Source organism: Setaria viridis, chromosome 6 (genome assembly GCF_005286985.2).
Source record: "Setaria viridis chromosome 6, Setaria_viridis_v4.0, whole genome shotgun sequence".
In the NCBI taxonomy this organism is placed as follows: domain Eukaryota; kingdom Viridiplantae; phylum Streptophyta; class Magnoliopsida; order Poales; family Poaceae; genus Setaria; species Setaria viridis.
In genome coordinates this window covers 2298057-2308998 of record NC_048268.2, presented here as the reverse complement: position 1 = coordinate 2308998, position 10942 = coordinate 2298057, and the positions used below count along the sequence as shown (strand labels likewise).

The following is a 10942-nucleotide window of genomic DNA, read 5'->3' as shown; positions in this document are numbered from 1 at the left end:
CCTCGTACGGGGTGCAATCCAGCCCATACGGGGAGCTGTAAAAATATGATGGGCTTTTCATGGACTTTAATTGTAGATCCAGCCCACGGGTGAAGGATATCCTACCTCCCCCTCTCCTTTGGATCCAGCCCATGGTGGTTTTCTCTTTGGATAAAATTATTTTGTTCTTATCTCCTTTTTTCATATATAAATCCATAATTGTATAGTTGAAACATTTTGTTCTTCTAATAGAACATTCTTCCTTCTCTATATGGAACAATTTTTCTCGAAAGTTCCATAAGAGAAAAATGTACTCCCAAAAGGTTACAATACTGTAAAAATATTGCTCTGTAAAAATAAAACATTTGGATCTTACTATAAGTATCCAGTACTCCCTCCATTACTTTACAACCTTTGACCAATAATTTATCTCATAATTTTTCTATTTTTAGTGTAAACTTAATATGGTTAGATTTGTAATTAAATGTACTCTCCAATGAGTATAAGTTATAACCATAAATAATAATACAAGATAAATGAATGGTCAAAATCTAATTTGGAAGACTATGCTATGTCATATCACGCCTTATAAACACGAACAAAGGGAGTAAAATCAGTTCCAATTACATATGCCATAACATGAGGTATGACATCGCGGGCAATAGTTGTCTTACGTGAGATCACGCGTTGTATTATTCTCAGCCATCTCTAGTGAGCTATATTCATCACGCTCTCATCCCGTCTTAAGGTACTAAATAGCATTTATAGCGCCCGCAATAGCGGTAGAGGTACTCTACTGCTACCGCTACAAGGTAGCAGATCTAAGATAGCATGTTTGGACTTAACGACCGTTACTATTGACTGCTATTGCGGTCGCTATTGCTAATGTTAAGTAGCTATTCATTACATTTATGATTCAAGCGACATATGAATATGAATCAAATGGTAATAATAATGTTTAAAATGATTATTTAGGTAAGGATGAAAAATTATGGGATGACAAATGAATTTTTTATTCATTAATATGAGAATTTAATGTTAATATATATATCCATACATCTTAATTATATCTATTTATTTGTGATTCTTACCATGAAATGTAATGCCTAACTTAAATACTTTAACTAAGTAAACTAGATGTTGATATTCATATATGCTCTAAATTTGTGACTATTTTTTTGAATTCCGCTATTTGAATTTAGCGTCCGCTATAGCACCCGCTATCCGCGATCTGCTACATCGGCGCTAACCACTAAACACTATTTAGTACCTTGTCCCGTCTCCAATAGCCTGCTAGCTTAGCATGTGCACACATCTATCCCATTTCTGCTTCGATGTACCGTATAGTCCGTCCACCCATAAATGTAGATATTTATTAGTAAAAGTTAATTTGCATTTTGTATTTAACAAATTATATACCCCAATATTGTAGTATAAAAAAGAACTCTCAATATCTAGAACATCTATCCCAATATTGGAGTACATCAAACTTCTCTATTTTCACGATCAAGTTTATAAAAAAGAACTCTCAATATCTACGAATTAATTTATGTGAATCCACCAGAAAACATGTCTTTGGTAGTGCATTTATTTAGTATTGTAGCTGTTACTATATACTTTTTAATTTAGTCAAAAAACAAGATTGACTTAGAACAAAGATAAATTAAAATATAATTTAGTGCGGAGGTAGATACCATATGTTCAGTATACACGAATTTAAGTCAATAAATCACATTCAAAACATTCTATAGAAATGTCGGATTCGTAGTGATTTACACGACGATACTGCAAGAGTAAATCAATATTCCAAATAATGTTTTCTCACTTTTGACCTCAGAGTGATCCAAATCCAGCAGGAGGCAGTCCTTACTTTGCCGCCGACGTCGAGCCTGTTCGGCTGGACTTATAAGCCGGTTGAAAAGCTGAAAGAGTTAAGAGAAAAATACTGTTCGATGGCTGATAAGCTAAAGCGAACAGGCTGGTTGTTACCGATGTCGCCGTTGCGCCAGGCCCTCCGAGGTGGTTCCTGGCGATTGTCCCCGGCGCCGCCAGCCCAATTCTCAATGCCGGCTGTCGTCCCCGGCGCCGCCGCTCCAAGCTTGTCGCAACCATACCAACCCTCAATGCCGTCGCCGCCTACGACGCCTTCACCCCGAGTCCACACCTACGACGGCCCAGGCCCAGCCGCGCCCGCCCCCGCCCCCGACCACCCCCCCCCCCCACCCACCCCCCCACCCCCTACGACCCCCCAAGCTCTGTCGTCGGAATCCTTGCCGGCGTAAGGTGGTTGGCCCGCTCCGTTCCTACCCAATATTAGATGCAATTTTTAATCACATTTACATAACTGCCACTCACCTGCTCATGTGCCCACCATTTTTAAAAAGCAAACTGCAACCCACCCGCCCAAGTTGGGCGGCCCAACTGAACAACGCTACATCCCTTCGTCGATGACTTTGAGCTCCGTGGGTTGACTTCGTGGCTTTTTGAGCCATCGGTGCATCATCTGGAGGTTGAGTTCTTGCGACAATCACGATCAGTCCCGATTTCGGCTGCATCAGATTTCTTTGAAGCCTTAACAGGTGATGTATTGATTTGCAATTTTTTCCCCTGCCTTTTGCTTCGTCTTAGGATTCCACTAGTAAAGTTGTTCTAGAGAAAAGATTCTTTTTTTGCTTCTGTTTAACCACTGAAATTTGGAGGATTTAGAGATTCGCATAGCATGTCTTCAAGGCTGTCCTACCAATTTCTGTTATGTAGGGTTGTTGGGTAAGACGAATTTTGGCAGGTGATTCAGAGGAATAGTTGAACCACTGAAATTCGTGCGAGTTAACTACTAGCCCTCCAGAATGGAGGAGCAGTCAGATCACCCTCATCATGAGCACGGTATGGCCGATCAAGCATTTCGCCCCTTGACTTCGCTCTTGCTGTCGGCACCAGCTGTGGCACGAGAACATGCTAGTTCTTCTTCAGACAACAACTTGCCTAGTCTGCCTAGCTTGTCTCCACCTGATGATGGCTACATCTGGAAGAAGTGCGCACAGAACATCGTTCCTGGTTGTGGATATCCAACGGTGTATTACAAATGCACCCAGGAAGGCTGTGAGGTCAATAAGCTTGTGGTATGCTCCGCGGATGGTCATCAGGTTTTCGAGACGGTTCTTAGTGGTTGCCACAACCACCCACGTCCAAGGGATGCCCCCGCTGGATTCGATGGAGGTGAGCAACTTTCCAGTTCAAGTGATAGCGAGGAAGACAATGATATCGAAGCAGGAGTTGAAGAAGATGTTGCTGGTGATTCCAGTGCGATAGAAAGGTTGTTGCTTTAATCTGATTGAAGTTGAACCAAAAATCTTTCGTTCCAAATTAATTCTTTAGTTCTTTCATCAAGTCATCATGTAACTAACCTACCTATAAATGGTGCTTTTACTCGACAGGCATGTTCCAGCTCCAGCTGATAGGATCACTGCACAAACCGGGACTAGATATTCTCACAGACAGTATGTATCAACCTGCTCCTTCCATTCGCCGCCTTCTTTCTTTTCCATTCTTTAAGTCCTTTTGTTATCGTTAGTGTACTTCATATCTGAAATGCTACAAAGCTTCTCATAGATATGGCCAAACCTATTTGATCCCTAAAAATAAAATTTTGAGATGAAGAATTGATAGACGATATTGTCATGGTTGAAATCAGCAATTCGATCTCCCATTCTCTCACTTGGAGCCATGAATAAAATTCCTTTCATTTACTCTTGATGTTTTATGAAGTGGTGCATAGTAGACCTTTGTATTTCTCATATTGTCTCTAAAAAGCTATATACTTCTATTGTTCTACTATACAACACTGATACAACGCAAAGCCTAAAATCGAGGATCGATCAGTGCTGGGATCCTGGAAACAGATTAAGTAGGATGGTCATAGTTATCACTAGGTGACAAGAGCTATCATGTGCTTGATCTTATTCTTTAATCTGGCTCATATTTGTGCTTGGTCTTATATGAGCCCTTGTTATGTGATTCAGTTCGTTTTTACATTTTATTTCTCGCTGATCTAACATCATGCATTGAGGCAAATTCTCTTGGACACTAACTGAAATTCATAATGTCATTTCTCTATTTCTGGTGAGAAAAGAAGATCAAAGTCCAAGGTGTGGGAGGAGTTTACTGCTGTGTTAAGAGGTGGAAAAATTCAAAGTGCAGAATGTAAACATTGTAAAAGGCTCCTTAGTGGAACAAGCACAGGAAGGACAACCCATCTGCGCCAGCATCTTAAGATCTGTCCTGCACGACCGGCAACTGGTCGGATGCAGCAACAACGGTCATCTCCACATCCTGGCTCAACTGTTGATTGGAAGTCTGATCAAGACAGATCTCTTGAATTCCTTACCAGGGCTTTCGTCTCTAACCTTTTCTCCCCTCCATTGACAAGCAGTGCAACTTTTAGGCAATTTTGGGCTGGCATCTGTCCTACTAACAATGCAGTATCGCAAGGTGCTATTGAAGAGAAGTTCCTCAGTATTTTTCAGAATGAAAAGACTAAGCTTAAGGAGGAAATAGCACTTGCACCTGGTGGAGTTTTTCTGACAGTAAAAAAGAGCTATCTCGATACTAAGCACTTTATCATTTTGGCCGTGCACTTCATTGACAAAGAATGGAATTTGAATAGGAAAATCATTGGATGTTGCTTTTCGGGGTGTGACATTGATGCTGTGTATTATGTTAGCCTTTCCCACTGTTTTCAATCAAGCCGCAATTTCACTATTGGGGATTGGAAAGCAGTTGAAGAAGAAAAAGCGAAAGAAGCAGTACAAAATTGGAGTCTTGAGTGGAAGCTTCTAGGAATTATATCGCCCAATCCATTAGGTCATTTAGGTGATACAGCTGTATCGACTTTGGAGAAGAATCTTACAGAACAGAATTATCTGTTAGCAAAATGTAAGTTATTACATCTCCCTTGCATAATAGATGCTCTACATGACTTTTTTGGTTATGAACTCAACGAATATGTTCTAACAACAAGCCAGAGCTGGTGTGAGTACATGACATGCTCCCCACTGCGTAAGGATAAATACAAAGAAATCCTGTCACGCATGCAAATAAGCCGACCTTCTTTTGGTTCGCAGAGATGGTACTTGATTTTCTATGCATTGGAGGCTGCTTTGCAGTTTAACAATGAGCTGCCAAACCCTCAACAGATAGATTACAAATCTTATCCATCTAAGCCATCTTATGCACAACTACAAGCAGCAGAGAACTTTTGTGATCTTGGAAGGTCGATTTACCATGCAATAAAAGTGATTTCCAGACCTGGCAACGCGACATTGAATTCACACTTTCATGCAATTTGGAACTTGAAGATAGCTCTACGCCGTTCATCTAGCAAGGAAAACATTGACCAAGTTTTAGATATTGAGCGAATGCAGCTGAAGTTTGACCAGCTTTGGAGGAAATGGTACCTATGGCTGTCTTTAGCTGTTGTACTAGATCCCAGATATAAAATCAGGTTTCTTGTCATTTGCTTTAAGGAAGCCTTTGGTAGTCATGCCAAAAAGTATATTCTTGAAGTGCGTGGAAAGTTGTATGAGCTCTTTCTTCAGTACTCTTTTCATGTTGATCAGCAAAATTGTGAGAACTTTAATCAGAGAAACAATGATTTACAGTTAGATATACATGGTAGCTTACCAGTAACTGACACAAGTCAAAGTTACATTGAGCAAGCAGCACATGAGGAATTGGGAGAAGTCATTACATACCTTGAAGGAGAGCTTATTCCCCAAAATGTCTGTTTCGATGTTTTGAAATGGTGGAAGGAAAATGCTTCCATCTACCCAACTCTTGCCAGGCTGGCACGTGACATCTTAGCAATCCCTGCATCTACAGTCTCTGCTGAATCTGCATTTGATGAAAATGATGAACGGATGAGTCTTTTCAATCAAAAACTTAGTCCTGAATTAGTTGAGGCCCTCATCTGCACTCAGGATTGGATCAAATCTTCAGGTATGTACAAGCAAAACTCATCATCTCTCAATACATTGCTGATCTCTTTCATTTACAGTAAACAATAATGTTCCTCTTCTGCATAAACAGAAACAAATGACATAGTTGGTGGAAACAGAAACATGCCTGCTTGATGCACAGCAAGGTAAGCCTGCCATCTACATGCCTTGTGTCATTGTTGTCCACATATTGGCATTTTTTAGCTCGTTTTCTCCAAGGAAACCTGTTATATAGGAAGTCTGACACAATTGGCAATAGCACATTTGGTTGATATGCAACCCCAAGCTCATGGGATTTAGCTCAGATACAGTTGACTGTATTTTTTAACCCCAATTTATGAAACTTTAGATACTCATGGTAATTTTGAGAAGTTGTACACTGGAAACTCAAAGAAAAGAAAAGACTGATAGATTTCCAAATCCTTCATACTCAGTACTAGTATATGATTCTCAGTGTGGATAGTGTGACTGAAGTTGAGCTCATTCCTATCCTTTAAACAAGAATCAATGATGCCTTTTACTTCCCTACATGCTCTTGGTGGATCAGTTGCTAGACAGGTTTCGGGAGATTTTTATTCCTCAAGTACTGGTCCTAAGCCACTTTTCCATCTTCTCATCTTTGTCTGCCAAATAATTCTAAACATAAAAACAGAAAAAGACCTGATATTTTAACCGGAAAAGGAATGAATCTGAATAGTCCAAAATTAATTAGTTGATCCTAAAATACTCCTCTTCGTTTTTCAACATTGCATGAAGTTTTAATTGATCTCTTGCACTTCCTATTTTTTCATGATTGATGTACTAGAAATTATTGAGTATCATTCTCTTTGATATGCTTGGACTAGTACCTGCTCCATTACATATTAGAATCTCTAGTCATTGTAACTTGTCTTATACCCACGTCTAGCAGTGTTGATGAATGAAATCAGTTATGAACGGGAAGGTTAAAAAAACCTGTGGGTTGTGAATTTTTCCTTCCTTTTTAAATGTTTATATATACATCTTGAGTTTTGTTTATTAAGTAGTCTTTTGATTTGTGCCTAAACAGCTCCTTCGTCATTTTGACTGGTTCAGTAGCATGTGAAGAGCGGTTTCAACTGTCGACCTCATCTGAATTTTACCTATCACCATATAATGCACCAGCCTAGGGTGACGAATGGCTAATTGGCCATGGTTGTAATAATTGACTTTCCTGCATACAGCATGAAAAATATGGACATCATTTATCAGCTATTGTGCAGTACACAGATGTACAAGTGCGATATATATACAACAACAGCAAGAACAGTATTTGTCAGTTAAGTCAGCATGTAAATATGTGTTATTCGATATATGTGACCTTTGAAAAAAAACTTGATTTTTCTGCATTATTCGGAGTAATTTTGATGGCATGCGGCTAGTGAACAATATGTGACTTTCAGTTTGGCTGTAGGCGAACAAATTCGTTATTTGAGCTTTTTATAAATTGTGGTGATGTCAGCTAAGTCTGTCTAACCAACGTTCTAGCTGCATATCGTGTGCATTGCAATGAGCTGCTGCAGGTTCTATTGCGCAAAAATTTCGTTGCGCTGGGCACTGGTTCCTGCTTAAACTTAGCATTTTCTCACATGCTTTGAGATACTGTGGGGTTTTATGTCGTGTGATACACCTCGATGAGTTAGTTTCATATACTCTCATCCACTTCAAGCATGTTTATACAAAGGATTAAATAGAGCGTTGCCTTATGACCTACTAGCTGAGTGCTCGTGTTGCAAATTCCATAAAATTTGAGCTCCCATCATTTTTCTCGTTTAGAGCATAGAATTTGTGATGTTGGCATATGGATAACTTAGTATTTGCTGCACTGCACGGGGTACATCATACATGAGATTCCTGTTACTTCGCATCATGAACAATATTGACCAATTAAGTCAGCTTTGCAGTAAAGGATACATTATTCATACACTTCCACTTGCTAAGTTCCACATCCAAGCAAATGCAACTTTAGCATTAAGTTGTGTATAGACAGCTGTGTGAAACCACCACAGTCCACAGCTAAGTTTGGAGTCCTATGGCAATACCTACTACTTGTCCATTGAACCATTGTAATGAAAAATAATGCAGATGTGATCTAAAATCGCCATTTGCAAGGCAGGAAAGCTGTGCATATGATATTCTCAGTTAGAATAAGCTTGGAATCTCTCCTTTTGACAATAACAGTGATCATAAAATCAATGGATTCAAATTAAAGACTGCAACATAGCACACACATCACTATGCCAGAAACGGTTTGTGCTGGTATAAGAAATTTGGCGCCCGCCAGCACAGAGAATTGTTGGGCCCGCTAGCACAGTGGGCACTATGCTGGCGGGCGATGCAAGCACCCGCCAGCACAGATCACCCAATATGTGCTAGCAGTGTGCTTATGTGGCCCGCCAGCACAGAGGCCACTGTGCTGGCGGTAGACCTAAGCCCACCGCCAGCACAGATGGGGTGACCTGTGCTGGCGGTTGGCTTATGTCGCCCGCCATCACAGAGCACAGTATAAATGCTCTTGTTCATCTTCCTCCCCAGGCAACCTTCCATTTGGTGCTTGCCAGAGAGAAGCTCGGGAAAAGCTCCAAAAACACCAAATCTAAGAGGGAAGGTTTTGGTCCTGATTTCCTTGGAGGAGGTAGCTATATAAGGTGAGTTTGTGCCATTCCAGCCTTCGTTTTGAACTTCTATCCATCATATCTAGTTTCATTAGCTTGTCATCTAGATCTAGATCTAGAATTAGGAGAGACAGAGAGGAGGGAAGAGAGAAAAAAACTAGAACTAAGTGTTCTTCATCTCCTTGTGACACTTAGTTCTAGAAAAATCCTTAGCCTCTAAATTAAAGCACAACTCAATAACAAAATGCATGACAAGATAAGGAGAAGGTAAACAAGCATACAAGAAATAACATAAAGGTAACCACACACATGAGTAGACATGCTAACAATCCAACACGCACAAAAGCCAAACGACATGTCTATTACATGAAGATCCACAAAAGAATCAACAAACACCCCCCCAAGCTCCCCCTATCTCTACTCCCCCTATCTATCTCCTCCTTTGGCAATGAAGCACCAAAAAGGAGACTCTAATCCTGCTGAGGCGGTGAATTAGGCGGTGAGGTAGAAGCGGCGGCTCTAGAGGGCTGAACAACGTAACCCGAGACATCGACGTCGAAGCTCGAGCCGGAAATGGTGGGAGAACTCTCGGGAAGAGTTGGATCAACACAAGAGGAAGCGGGCACACCCTCGGAAACCATCTCTGTGTGAATCTGCTGAGTGATAGAGCGAAGAGTGGCATCCGACTTGTCAAGCCTCTCGAACCGAGGTGTCACAAAGGACGGAAGAGGAGAACTGAACCTCGGTGCTGGGAGAGAAGGTTGCGGTGTCTCCTCGAACACAAGTGGAGCTGTAGAGAACGGAGGAGACACCTGAGTCGACATCGAACTCGTGAACTGACCCTGCCGTAGCTGCTCAAGAAAAGAAGGCTGTGACTATATAAGCTGTGGCCCGGTGGTTTGTGGTAGTGAAAACATCCCTGTCTGCAAAAGAGGTGAAATTGGGAAAGTGGCCAAGGGAGTCTGCACGAAACCACCAATCGGAGGAGCAGGAGCTGTGGGATCGTGCTGGAGCTGCTGAGTGGTAGGAAGTGGGGGTGGCTCCAGCCCAATGTGACGATACAACTGTCCTAGGCAGGACAGGCATCTAGAGAGAAAAGTGAACATTTGAGAGTTAACCATCTGTTGCTGTAGGATCTGCTACCTCTGAGCCTCCTGCTGCTGTCTCGTACCCTCAAGAATGACCTACTGGGTCTCAAGCTGAAGGGCAATCTGAGAGCCACTGTGCTGGCGGGTGGTTATGCTTTCTGGCCTAGTGCATGCAAGTCTGCATCCCACTGGAAAGCTCAAGCAAATAGCAGTTTTACTCGTTAAAGGGTCAAAAGCAAAGTTGCTAGAACCCCTATGATCCACTAGAAAAGAGAAGAACATCACAAAGTTTGAATATCCATACATAAGTTCCGTCTTCCATCTTACTTTTTACCCAAAAGAGGTGCCAGAAGCAGTGCCAGAGTTCGGGGTTTACAAAATAAGCAAAGATTGGAAACATCCGGATCCAACTAGAATTGTTGCTAGATAACTGGATATTAGTCCTCCCCCCCCGAACTCCAGTTCTTGCCTAGCAAGAACTCTAGACATCTTCTTGCCACGGAGATCTGGTACAAAATCAAGCAGTGGATGAATGCATAGGTTAAGGTCAAGCACAAAAGAACAAATGTGTAATTAGGGTGCATTTGACAGAGTTCCCAGAACTAATTCTAGCAGAAGCTCTGCCGAACAGTTTTTTTAGGGAGAAGTGATTCTCTGCTGATTCTTTTGTGCACTAGTTTATTAAAATTGACATGTGTTCCTACTTTGATGCACTGTTGGTAGGGGATGGCAATGGGTGCCTGAAACCCGAAACCTAATGGGTTTTTATTTCATTAGGGCACGGGCATGGGTTAATTTTTCTACCTGCGGGTTTGTTAATGGGTAAAAAGTCAGACCCATTACGTTTGGGGTGTGGGTTGGGAACACAAAACCCAAACCCGTGAACCCATGGGTTTTTTAGACCCAGTCATATACCACTAAATAAACCCATTTCCTTAACCAATACATCAATTTTGATGGTCAAGGCCCAACTCTTATATGTATGTGCTACTTCCTATCATGAGTTAAATTCTTAGCTGATCTATTAAGATCTAAACTATGCACTTGTGACACTGTCCTATTTGTTAAAATGTGGTATTATGTTTGGATAACTCTTATATCTTGTCTTCTTATATTTCCATTGATTTTTATCAACTAATCGTCAACCCGTGCATTCGCACAGGCCTCATTTAGGAAATAAATTTTAGCAGCACTCAACAAAAAACAGTAGAATAATGTAAATAGAAAATGAATGTCTAACTAATCAGCA

General features: G+C 41.1%; 1 protein-coding gene across 2 annotated transcripts; it reads left to right on the top strand.

Annotated features, from left to right (window-relative positions):
• Positions 1–2367: 2367 nt before the first annotated feature.
• On the top strand, positions 2368–7342 carry LOC117861585 (zinc finger BED domain-containing protein RICESLEEPER 2-like). Of its 2 annotated transcripts, none has more exons than XM_034745159.2 (6): positions 2368–2558; positions 2737–3292; positions 3414–3476; positions 4112–5973; positions 6064–6118; positions 7021–7342. In XM_034745159.2, the coding sequence occupies exons 2-5, from the start codon at positions 2826–2828 to the stop codon at positions 6105–6107; spliced, it is 2436 nt and encodes an 811-aa protein (XP_034601050.1). In that variant the 5' UTR covers positions 2368–2558; positions 2737–2825; the 3' UTR covers positions 6108–6118; positions 7021–7342. The 2 variants fall into 2 exon arrangements, with proteins under 2 accessions (XP_034601050.1, XP_034601049.1); XM_034745158.2 differs by having other exon boundaries at positions 4109–5973.
• Positions 7343–10942: the final 3600 nt, after the last annotated feature.